Source organism: Microcebus murinus, chromosome 11 (assembly GCF_040939455.1).
Source record: "Microcebus murinus isolate Inina chromosome 11, M.murinus_Inina_mat1.0, whole genome shotgun sequence".
NCBI classification, from domain to species: Eukaryota; Metazoa; Chordata; class Mammalia; order Primates; family Cheirogaleidae; genus Microcebus; species Microcebus murinus.
Window position 1 is genome coordinate 50,777,848 of NC_134114.1, and position 13,106 is coordinate 50,790,953.

General features: G+C 36.9%; 1 protein-coding gene and 1 non-coding gene across 6 annotated transcripts in view; both read left to right on the top strand.

Annotated features, from left to right (window-relative positions):
* The window catches only part of BDP1 (BDP1 general transcription factor IIIB subunit), a 90,558-nt gene that overhangs the window by 71,241 nt on the left and 6,211 nt on the right, over window positions 1–13,106 (top strand). For all 5 annotated transcript variants that reach the window (XM_076008086.1, XM_076008088.1, XM_076008089.1 and 2 more), the window contains 6 exons: window positions 566–629; window positions 958–1,144; window positions 2,643–2,844; window positions 7,216–7,255; window positions 8,378–8,645; window positions 10,229–10,475. In XM_076008086.1, the coding sequence (XP_075864201.1) occupies window positions 566–629; window positions 958–1,144; window positions 2,643–2,844; window positions 7,216–7,255; window positions 8,378–8,645; window positions 10,229–10,475 (1,008 nt within the window). The remainder of the gene's footprint in view (window positions 1–565; window positions 630–957; window positions 1,145–2,642; window positions 2,845–7,215; window positions 7,256–8,377; window positions 8,646–10,228; window positions 10,476–13,106) is intronic.
* Window positions 10,768–10,906, top strand: LOC142874143 (U4 spliceosomal RNA). The gene has a single exon (XR_012921968.1). It is a non-coding gene; the product is annotated as a U4 spliceosomal RNA (small nuclear RNA).

The following is a 13,106-nucleotide window of genomic DNA, read 5'->3' on the forward strand; positions in this document are numbered from 1 at the left end:
CATTTCATAGGCTGGGGGAGATGGCTCATGCCTATATTGCTAGCACTCTGGGAGGCCAAGGCGGGTAGATTGTTTGAGCTTAAGAGTTCGAGACCAGCCTGAGCAAGAGCGAGACCCCGTCTCTACTGAAAAAATAGACATTAGCTGGACAACTAAAAATATATAGGAAAAAAAAATTAGCCAGGCATGGTGGTGCATGGCTGTAGTCCCAGCTACTTGGGAGGCTGAGGCAGGAGGATCGCTTGAGCCCAGGAGTTTGAGGTTGCTTTGAGGTAGGCTGACGCTATGGCACTCTAGCCCAGGCAACATCTGTCTCAAAAAAAAAAATCATTTCACAGAATACACATATTTAACGATGTAGTGAGAATTCTTTGTATTTATGTTTATTTAAATGAATCAAAAGTTTATTGGCATGGCTAAAAGTTTCAAAACACTTGACAATTATATATGGTTAGATAAGTCTATGATTTTGAAATAAGATCACTTCCCTATATCATGTTGTCAGGAAGACTTTTTAAAATTGAGATCTGGCCAACCTCACTTTCATTTTGATTTTTTATGGCAGTGCATACCAACTAGTATTCCAGAAGTCCAAGAAGAGAATGTAATCAATCCTCAAGACCTAACAGGTATGATAATCTGCTTCAGTGAAGTGTCATAGAACCTGATAGTATGATTTTTACCTCCCATTTAACTATGGAAAAGCACAAAGCAGTTTTTTAGTCTACGGTGGCCTTAAATTTTAAAAAATCTTTAAATATTTTGTGTACCAGTTTTGTTATTCAGAGGTATAAATCCTCCCCATAGTAGATCATCTTTATCCTTTATGAAATTACTTTTTTTGGGGTATAATTTAATCTAAGTGATAAATTCTGACAGTGTTTAGAAATGAAATAAATCAGTGATTTTTTAATTTTATGGTTCAGCTTTTCATTACTAATTTTTAAACTTTGATAGTGAATCTAGTTGCTAATGTACATCAAGAAGGAGAGGATGAACAAGCATTCATTTTAACTCTGGTGGAAATACCAACTAATGCAGTAGAAGAATTTACAGATGCCACTGCACAGTTAATGCCAAACCCTTTACTGCCAGCACCCATATTGGTCAAATCAGTGAATACCGAAGAAAGGGGTGACATGAGGTAATGAATGAGTTAAACTGTTTTTCCTAGAAGGAAAGGTGCTTGATGAATTGAGTAGTGTTAATAGAGCAACCCATTCACCAACATTATTTGTAATTGTTGTGGAGATCTTATTTAGTATTTATGTGGTAACTTAGAGAAGAAATGTAATGTGGTTGATTTTTGTGTTTGATAAAGGTGCTATTTAAATGGTCAGTATGTCTGGGCATGGTGGCTCACACCTGTAATCCTAGCACTGTGTGAGGCCAGGCAGGAAGATTGCTTGAAGCCTGGAGTTTGAGACCAGCTGGCAACATAGTGAGACCCCGTGTCTACAAAAATTTAAAAAAATTGCCAATGTGGTGGCAAGTGCCTGTAGTCGTAGCTACATGAGAGGCCAGGAATTTGAGGATATAGTGAGCTATGATCATGCCACTTGTACTTCAAACTGAGTGACAGAGCAAGACCCTGTCTCTTAAAAAAATGTTTAATATAATATGGCTTCTGTATGAAACTTCTTTGATATTTTATTTTTAAAGCTAAAATTATTTAGCAGTCTGGGCCAGGTATAGTGGCTCATACCTGTAATTCCAGCACTTTGGGAGGAGGCAAAGGCAGGAGGACTGCTTGAGGCCAGGAGTACTGGAGTAGCCTGAGCAAGAGTGAGACCCACATTTCTACAAAAATTAGCTGGGCATGGTATTGCGGGAGATGAGGCAGGAGAATCACTAGAGCCCAGGAGTTGGAGGTTGCAGTGAGCTGTGATGACGCCACTGCACTCTAGCCCCAATGACAGAGTGAGACCTTATCTGGGGGGGGAGGGGGGAGGGGAGGAAAATAGCTGAATGTGGTGGCATCTGCCTGTAGTTCCAGGTACATAGGAGGCTGAGGCAGGAGGATGGCTTGAGTTCAGGAGTTCGAGGCTGCAGTGAGCTGTGGTCTGGTCACTGCACTTTAGCCTGGGTGACAGAGCAAGACCCTGTCACAGAAAAAAAAATAGCAGTCTGGAAATAAAATGGCATCTGTAAAATGTATGGTTACTTTGTAAACATATATACATATAAACACACAAAAAGACTGAACTATATATGTTCACAGAAATTTGCAAAAAATAGTACAAAGAGATAACGTTTTTATGTATTCTTGATACTCCTATTTTAATTCTTTATTGTAGAAAGGTTAAGTTGTATTTCAACTTCCATTGCTTCAGGCACTTAATTGTCTATAAAGTGGCATTAGAAATTGGAGCTTTTTATATTAGGAGGGGACATTTTAGATTAAAAGCTTAACTTTACAGACAAAGAAAACACTTTATATAACTCAGATTTAATTCAATATTATGGAATTTAAGCTGTGAGCCTTTTAAGTATGAATGGAGCTCAAAACTACAATTTTTATGACCATGTCCATGTATAAGTTAGCTTGGAGTTTTTTTGTTTTATTGGAATTTTTTGGTTTTATGGGAATTTTTTTATTGGACTGATTGTACTGATTTAATGTGTATTTACTTTGCATGCAGTATTTGTTTACCAGTAACTTCAGTTGGTCAAGATGCCATGTGTTTATCTAATTCTGGAAAAGATGGTTCTGAAAAGCCTCCTGCTAATTTGGATCTTACATCCAAGAAGAGATTTCATTGCAGTCTTGAAAGTGATGATGTTCCTCCTGCCAAAAAAACTTCACTCACTTCAAAAGATGATTGTCAAGAATATACCTCTGAGGTAAGATAGAATCATTAAGTAAATAAGATGGCCATATTGAAACAGACCTGGTCCTATTTTTTCCTTTAGATTCTTCCAACTTTTATATACATTCAGATAGTTCTGACACATTTCATTATAAGTGAGCTAGGTAAAACAAGTTTTGGATTTTCACTTTCAGCCAGTTCTAGGTGGAAATTGATGAACATTAATCAGAAACCCAGTTCTCTGGCAGTGGCTAAAAACAAGGCCAAAAACATTATACAGGGGCCGGGCGCTGTGGCTCACGCCTGTAATCCTAGCACTGGGAGGCCGAGGCGGACGGATTGCTCGAGGTCAGGAGTTCGAAACCAGCCTGAGCAAGAGCGAGACCCCGTCTCTACTATAAATAGAAAGAAATTAATTGGCCAACTAATATACATAGAAAAAATTGGCCGGGCATGGTGGCGCATGCCCATAGTCCAGCTACTTGGGAGGCTGAGGCAGCAGGATTGCTTGAGCCCAAGAGATTGAGGTTGCTGTGAGCTAGGCTGATGCCACTGCACTCACTCTAGCCTGGGCAACAAAGCGAGACTCTGTCTCCAAAAAAAAACAAACATTATACAGATCTGGATCTTGGTTGTACCACCTAGTAGCTATGAGATAATGGTTAAGATACTTTACCTATCTGAACAGGTTTCCTAATGTTTCAAAGATAATAGTAATATTATCATTCTAATGCTTAAAGCTTCCTGTTGCTCTTAGGAATAAAGCCAGAGCCTCGAAAGCCCTGTATGGTTGGGCCCATTTCTGTGTCTTGTCTCATTTTATGCTAGTTTCTGTCTTACTTTTTAGCCACATTGGCCATCTTTCAGTTTCTTGAATGCACTGTAATCCTTCATGTCCCAGGCATTTCAGTTGCTGTCCCTTCTGAGTGAAGCATTCCCTTGCAAAACACAGACTTCTTTAGCTCAAACATCACTGCCTCAGGGAAGTCTGCCCAGACCATGAAGAATTAGTTTCCAGCCACTGTATTGTAGGGTTCCTAGCACTCTCTTGTTTTGGTTTCTGGTGCTTACCATAATTTATTACTACACTATGAAAAAGTCAATTTAAAATCTATGTTCTCAAAGGAAAAGTAGTTTTTGAGTGATAGTAGATATAGAGCAAGTATACTTTTATATATTTGGTAGATAAAAAATAGTATATATAAGAATAGTTTTAATTTATCTACTTATGAATCAGATTAAACATTATTTATTTATTTATTGAGACAGAGTCTCACTTTGTTGCCCAGGCTAGAGTGAGTTCCGTGGCATCACCTAGCTCACAACAACCTCAATCTCCTGGGCTCAAGCAATCCTACTGCGTTAGCCTCCCAAGTAGCTGGGACTACAGGCATGTGCCACCATACCCGGCTAATTTTTTCTATATATATTTAGCTGGCCAATTAATTTCTTTCTATTTTTAGTAAAGACGGGGTCTCACTCAGGCTGGTTTTGAACTCCTGACCTCGAGCGATCCGCCCGGCTCAGCCTCCCAGAGTGCTAGGATTACAGGCGTGAGCTACCATGCCTGGCCTACATTAAACATTTTTGTATGCTTAAGAGCCATGTATATTTCCTTTTCTGTGAAATGACTTTTTATATTCTTTACCCATTTTTCATTTTTGGTTGATATTTTTCTTATAGATCTGACATATATGTCTATGATAATGAGCTGCAGATATTTTTTTCCCAGCGTGTCATTTTTTTTTTTTTGTTTTCTCATGCAGATATTTTTGGATTAACTTTTTAATATGAAAAATTTCAAACATATTAAAAGATAGACTAGTATAATGTTACCCCGATGTACCAGTCACCCAGTTTTAACACTTTATCAGCATTCCATGTGGACAATACCATGTTTTATTTTAAAAGTATGTTTAAGCTGGGCATGGGGATGTATGTATGTTTGTAGTCCCTGGACTTCAGAGGCCTAAACGGGAGGATTGCTTCAATCTAGGAGTTTGAGGTTGTCTTATGCTGTAATTGCACCTGTGAATAGCTACTGCACTTCAGCCTGGATGACATAGTGAGATCTCATCTCTTTTCTAAAAAAGTGTATGTTTAATGACATGGACAAAAGACCGTAGTACTTTTACTAAATATAAAACTAGGTCACCAGATTATAATATGCCATTTAAAAAATGATAGCTCTTTAAATGATGATATTTAAAAAATGATATGCCATGGGTGTGAATATGTAAGAAAAGTATAGTGTTGATTGGACTTACTTGTGATTTTTATTTTATAAACTTTTTTTTAATTAGCATTTTAACAAGAAAAAAATTGCTTGTGCAGGTTGAGTATTCTTTTTCTGAAAAGCTTGGTGTTTCAGATTTCAGATTTTTTTCAAGTTTTGGAATATTTGCATTATACTTGCTGGTTCAGCATCCCAAGTCCAAAAATCCAAATTCTGAAATGTTCCAGTGAGCATTTCCTTTGAGTTTCATGTTGGTGCTCGAAAAGTTTTGGATTTTGGAGCATTTTAAGATTGCAGATTTTTGGATTTAGGATCATCAACCTGTACAACAATTGTAGAATGTACACACCCTGTAGTCAGATAGACTTGCAAACATTTTTTATTTTTCTGTAATCAGATTTATCAGTCCTTTTATGTGTGGCTTCTCTTGATTATGTTATACATTGAAAGTCCTTTGAGATTAAAACTTTCTAGTTAATATTATAGATTTGTCTAGAATATATTTTTGTGAAAGGAATAGGGCCAGTTTTCCCCAGATACTTTTTTTTTTTAAAGACAGAGTCTCACTTTGTTGCCCAGGCTAGAGTGAGTGCCGTGGTGTCACCCTAGCTCACAGCAACCTCAAACTCCTGGGCTCAAGCAATCCTCTTGCTTCAGCCTCCCGAGTAGCTGGGACTACAGGCATGCGCCACCATGCCCAGCTAATTTTTTCTATATATGTTAGTTGGCCAATTAATTTCTTTCTATTTATAGTAGAGACGGAGTCTCGCTCTTGCTCAGGCTGGTTTCGAACTCCTGACCTCAAGCATTCTGCCCGCCTCGGTCTCCCAGAGTGCTGGGATTACAGGCCTGAGCCACCGTGCCCGGCCTTCCCCAGATACTTTTAATCATTTATTGAATAATCTATTTTCTACTGAAAATAGGAAATTGTGCTTCTATGAGATACAAAATCTTCATATGTGTTTGTATATATTCCTGAACTTCCCTTTCTTTTACATTGATTCATCTATTTGTTCTGGGGCCAGTATCACAATGGTTTTTTTGTTTGTTTGTTTATTTTTCCCTTGAGACAAGAGTCTTGCTCTGTCACCCTGGCTAGAGTGCAAAGGCATCATCATAGCTCACAGCAACCTCGAACTCCTGGGCTCAAGTGATCTTCCTGCCTCAGCCTCCCAAGTAGCTGGGACTACAGGCACACACCACCACTTGCTACTACTCCTGGCTAAGTTTTCTATTTTGGGTAGAGGTGAGGTCTTGCTCTTGCTCAGGCTGGTCTCAAATTTGTCGCCTCAAGTGGTCCTCCTGCTTTTACCTCCCAAAGTGTTGAGATTATAAGCGTGAACCACCACACCCAGCCATCATCCAGTTCTATTCTATCTAGAGAGCTTACCGTGTTCCCTCATTATCTGCAGTTGGTTTCAGTTGGTTTCTCTTAGGTTTTGAAGGTAAATAAATGTCATCTGGAAATATAATTTTAATTCTTATACTTTTTATAGTTCTAATTTTTCTTTTTTTCTAATTATATTGGATGATATAACTCAAAAAGCAAGGTTAAAAGTCCCAATAGTGCACATCTTTTTTCTTATTCCTTATTTTAGTGGGAGTACGTCAAGTATTTATTATATGGGTTGCTGGCTTTTGGATTGCAATAGTTGTATTTTATGGTATTAAGAAAATGTCTATTCCATTTTATTAATTTTTTTAAAGAATGGATAATATTGGATGTTTTTTGCAAATAGAGATGATTTTTCTCCTCAGATTGTTGAATTATGTTAGATTTCATAATGTTGAATCACTTTGCACTTACGAAGCAAACTCTATTTGATTGTGATATATTAGTCTTTTTATGTGTTCCTTGTGTAGTATTTCATTTGATACTTTTGCACTGATGTCAAGTGAGACTGGCTAGTTGGTATTAATATTATACTTGATTTATAAAAGGCATTTGTCAGCTTTTTCTCTGCAAATGGGCTCTGGAACAGTTTATGTAATAATAGCAGTATGTTTTCCATAAAGGTTTGGTAGAATTCCTATAAGACATGTCTGACCCTAGAGCTTTCTGGGGAGATACGTGCTTTCTTTACTTAAAAAAAAGGAAGGAAGGAAATTAATTTTAATTTCACTTGATAAATGTATTTCTAAATTGTTGTATAAATTTTCTTAAAATAGGTGTGTTCAAAGGAATTAACAAGTGTTTTTGAGGAAACAGGTGAGTGAAATAAATTTTAACACAATTGCATTTTGCTAAGTACCCCTGATTATTTTTGATGCATTTTGTTCATACATGAGGTTGGAGCAGAGTCATGATCACTTTTCTCTAGGAATAATACTTTTATTTTTAATAGCTCTTTCCTGCTAAGGCCTTGCATTTGGTACTTTGATAAGTAAAAGCAACTCCTTTCATCTATCCCCATCAACAGAAAAACCACATGGCTTCCAACAACTACATTTTAGGAATAAGAAAGCTAAATATAAAGGCATTTTTAAAAATAAGTTCTTAACTTTACCCTGAAAATTAGTTTAGTACTAGAGATCTTTTCAAGCTTAAGTTACTTAAGAGATTCAAAAGATCTTCTATTTGTATAAGATTTTAAAATCTTTCTGGGGTATTAAACCATTTAGGGTCTATTTCCCTTGTGACTAAGGCAGCCAAAGATTTCTCTCATCTGTCTCGTTCTCTCCAGTGAAAATATTAAATAAATCACAGCATTATTGAAATATTAGTGAATATGATATTTTGGACCAACTTTAATCTGATTATTTCTTCAGGTATACTTACAACTTCATTCTACTTCACGTAACTATAATGCTCTCACTGGGAGCAAGGCCTTAGAAATAGGTGTCCTAAGGGAAAATGGGTTTTTTATTTAATAAGAAATTTATGATTTTGTCCCAATTAATTTCTATTTGGCTTTTGTCTACTATTTAGTGAAGGAAAGATAACTTTTTAGCTAAACTTGAGTGGTACCCAAGAATTAACCACCTATATTTTAGGTTGGTTTACCATCTAGGCTTTAACAAACCTTAGATTTTTAGGAAATGATAACCCTTTCATTAATAAATTTAGGAATTATTTCTGGAAAAAAGATTTTCTAGGTCAAAATATATTGATATGGTTATTTTGTATCTGAGTGCAGAAGTTGTTACTATACCTTTTAACCAGTTATAATATTCTTAATAGTTTAAGAAAACCAATAGTTACAATTTAGCTTATTCTTACTAGGGTAGGTTTATTATAGAATACCATGGCTTTTTTTGTTTCAAATATTGTGATTAAACTGAATATATTAATTTTAATATGTGTGCTTACGATTTGCTCTCTTTTTTGAAGGGGAGTCTTACAAGGGACAAAGTCTTTTTTCTACCTCAGGAAGCACACATACAACTTCAGAACCTCAAAAAGCACAAGTTGAACCAACTTTTCAGAGTATAGGATCAAGATCTCTTGATAAAATAATAGATACACATACAGAAAAGAATATGCCTCATTTACCTCAGGATGAGATGATTATGTCTGATAAGGAGGAAAGAACTGATGCTGCTTCTAAGTCTGAGCAAATGGAAAACAGAGTATCATCTTCAAAAACCCCACTATCCAGGTATCCTGAAAAAATCTTTAAAAGATCTCTTTCTTTCTCTCTGTCTCTGGATAAATATAACCTTGACAGCAGATATATAAAGATTAAATCCAATACTAAGGGTGATGTTTAATAAACATATTCCTCCATCAGTAATGTAAAGGAAAGTTTCAGCAAAGGAAATATAGTAATGTTCAAGGTAAATATATATTCTGTGCAATGAAAGCTTAACTTTAACTATTTTAGATAGTCAAAGTTTGATGTATGTCAAATGTAGGATAGAATATATCATACATTTACTTTTCTAGATTGTTCATGGTTACCTTGATCATTACATATTCTCCTATATACAGTAGCTGCTGATGCGCATGTAAATGGTATGAGACAGAGGGCTGACATCAGAGGTAGTTTTGGAAGCTGTTTTATTGAAGTCCCAAATACTGTGTCATTCTTTTCCCTTTTGGCATACCATAGAGGTAAACAAGGCTTTCTCTGTATAAGAGTAAGTGTTGGAATTTAAGCCCAAAGCCAACTTTTCCCACATTGTTTTTTTCATAGTCTAGAAGCAAGTTTCCTAGGTTATCAGTAATTATTGGCTTGTCAGCAAAATTCAAAACTTTAACATGGTATTGGTGAGTTTGGTGGGGGCAGGACATGTACTAGCCTCCACTGAGGAAAAGGGAAGGAAAGGACATATGTAGCTTAAAAAAGCATATTTAATACATTTATTGTTTTTATTATCTAAATTATAGAAAGTAAAGTTTAGCAATATGTTTTCTGGCCTTAGAGATGTGCTGAAAATAGAATGAGAGTCAGGCACAGTGATTTGTACCTATAGTCCCATCTACTCAGGAGGCTGAGGCAGGAGGATCACTTGAGCCCAGGAGTTTGAGGCCGTAGTGTGTGATGATTATGCCTGTGAATAGCCACTGCACTCCAGCCTGGGCTACACAGTAAGACCCTGTCTTCAAAAAAAAGAAAGAAAATAGAATGAGGCAAGTTTCATAGAATCATGGGGGTTTGGATTAAAATAGGTTGAAAAGCAGTGTTCTTGAATAGAGATAAGCCAACATTTTTTATAAAAGGGCATATAATACATATTTTAAGCTTTGCAGGCCACAGGGTCTCTGTTGCAACTATTGAACTCTGCAGTTATAATACAAATACCAACCATAAACCATATGTAAACAGATGAGCATAGCTGTGTTCCAGTAAAACATATTCACAAAATCAGGTGGTGGACTACATTTGGCCTGTGAACTGTAGTTTGCAGACCCCATCTCCTGAGCCTTGCTACTCAAAGTATAGCCCTGGGACCAGCAGCTTGGGCATCATTTGAGGACTTAGAAATACAGGATTCAGGCCACACCTGTTACCAAAATTCAGTTAATCTTCATTTTGATAATATCCTCAGGTGATTGTGTGCACTTTTAAGCTTGGGATGCACTACTTTAGAGTAAGCCTCGACCTTTGTCACAAATAATTGTAGCATAGTGGTATCAATACTTAGTAGAGTGTGCCATTTTAGCATTAATGGGAAGAAGTTGGTATTAAGGATGTGTCTTCCTGGATATTCTTGAATGTCTTTACATTTGCATTTCTAGACCTGGCAGAAGACCCTTGGGATTTTTGTCTTTAATTTGTTCAAAGAATAGTTTGGAGTCTGATGAACCTACTCAGGTCCATAATAAGAAGCGCCTAAAACCTCTTATACCTGTGTCAAGACAGAATTTGAAAAGATCCAATCCAGTCAGTGAAAGCCAGAAAAAAAATCAAGAGTCCTCTGATCTGCTTCCATCTCCAAGTGTTGTTAATAATCATTCTGAAAATATTGGCTGTTCAACAACACAGGTATGTGATAACTGAAACAATAAAATGAATTGGATTTCAGACTCAACTAGGGAAAACATGGTAATTGTTATTTCAATGTTAGAGATTATTTTAGAGCATCCCATCCATCTCCTCCCTACCCTACCCCTCTGTATTGGAAGTAGAAAAGGTACGGAATTAGGAAATTACTACTAATTTAGTACAGAGTGTTGAACTAGCCATAAATGAATACTTGACTGCCAAAGACCCTTCTGACTTATGGAAGCAAAACAAAGCAGTGCTTGCATTTTATTGGCCTTAGGAAAGAGTTCTCAGCTTTGTGCAGTGGTGTTATTATAGCTAATGAGATTTATTTGAGGCGTGATTATTGCTAATTGAAAACTTTTACCAATATCTCACTGTGATGACTTAAAATATAATTGGCATTGGCTATTTTTGACAGACTGTGTAGACTGAATGTTAAAAAAAAAAGCAAAACTATATAAATTTTTTAAAAAATGAGAAATGTCTGGACACCCACAAGAACTAAAGAAACTGCAAAGCTAGAATATGTTTGCTTAAATGTTTAATTTCTATATGTCCTGAAGCTGTCCAGTGGCAAGTACTGGGATAAAAAAAATCTATAAACCTGTATTAAAGACTTTGGAAAATTACTGAGGTGACAAAATCTCAACAAAGAAAAGGCTGGTGACCATCTGTCAGATAGCATGAGCCTCTTTATACTTTTATAAAGAACATCTTTAACTTTAAAAAAAATACTTAATATGATTTCCTAGAATTATTTTCTCTCTCTTTTTTAATATATATATTTTTTATTTCGGCATATTATGGGGGTACAGATTTTAAGGTTTCAATAAATGCCCTTTCTCCCCCTCTCCCCACAAGTCTGAGTTTCCAGCATGACCATCCCCCAGATGGTGCACATCTCACTCATTATGTATGTATATGCCCGCCCCCCTCCACCCTGCCCAATACCCTATTACTGTAGTACATATGTGTCCACTTAGGTGCTACTCAGTTAATACCAGTTTGCTGGTTAGAATTATTTTCTGAGACCAAGATTTTATGAGCCTTGATTATCATTGCCAAATTATTTTGTGGAACAGTTGTGTTTACCAATAGTGTAGTAGTGCCAGGTTATTCACATCCTTGCCAGAATTAGATACTAACATTTAAAATTTTTTTTTTTTTTTTTTTTTGAGACAGAGTCTCGCTTTGTTGTCCAGGCTAGAGTGAGTGCTGTGGCGTCAGCCTAGCTCACAGCAACCTCAAACTCCTGGGCTCGAGCAATCCTTCTGCCTCAGCCTCCCGAGTAGCTGGGACTACAGGCATGCGCCACCATGCCCGGCTAATTTTTTTATATATATCAGTTGGCTAATTAATTTCTTTCTATTTATAGTAGAAACGGGGTCTCGCTCTTGCTCAGGCTGGTTTTGAACTCCTGACCTTGAGCAATCCGCCCGCCTTTTTTTTTTTTTTTTTTTTTTTTTTGAGACAGAGTCTCACTTTGTTGCCCAGGCTAGAGTGAGTGCCGTGGCGTCAGCCTAGCTCACAGCAACCTCAAACTCCTGGGCTCGAGTGATCCTTCTGCCTCAGCCTCCCGGGTAGCTGGGACTACAGGCATGCGCCACCATGCCCGGCTAATTTTTTTATATATATATATCAGTTGGCCAATTAATTTCTTTCTATTTATAGTAGAGACGGGGTCTCGCTCAGGCTGGTTTTGAACTCCTGACCTCGAGCAATCCGCCCGCCTCGGCCTCCCAAGAGCTAGGATTACAGGCGTGAGCCACAGCGCCCGGCCACATTTAAAAATTTTTAATTCTTTTTTTCTATTTAATAAAATGGCAGTGGAGGAGAAATGTCATTTCATTGATTTAATATGCGTTTCTTTACAAGTGACTGTTTTTTCCCCATATATTTACTAGAATTTCTCATTTGTGTTTAATTTTTTATTTCTCTTTTGCTGATTTATAACTTATGGTTAGGAAGTTTCTCTCCAGAGGTGTAAAATTATCAGTAATCAGTCTTTTTCTTTTTTATTTGTTTGTTTGTTTTGAGACAGGGTCTCGCTGTTGCCCAGGCTAGAGTGCAGTGGTGCCATCATAGCTCACTGCAACCTCAAACTCCTGGGGTCAAGTGATCCTCCTACCTCAGCCTTACAAGTACTAGGGACTACAGGTGTATGGCACCATGTCCAGCTAATTTTTTTTCCTATTTTTTGTGGAGATGAAATCTTGCTGTTGCTCAGGCTGGTCTCAAACTCCTGGCCTCAAAGCAGTCCTCCCACCTGGGCCTTCCAAAGTGCTTGGATTACAGGCCTGAGCCACCCTGTCTGGCCAGTAATCAGTTTTTAAATTTTAACTCTATTCATGGTTGTTGACTTTGATATACAGTGTGAAGGAAGAATCTAAATTAAATTTTATTCTCAAATTTCTATTTTATGTTTGAATAAGTAATATTTTCTACATGTTTCAAAATTTGCAATCTACAGAAAAAGGATTTACAGTGAAAAGTTTCCCACATCTGTTCTTTAGCCTCCTTATTCTCCCCTTCTCATAGGCATATGGTATTATCTGTTTCTAGTTTAATTTTCCAGAGATACTTTAGATATAAACAAATACAAACATTTTTTTCTTCTTTTTAATACAA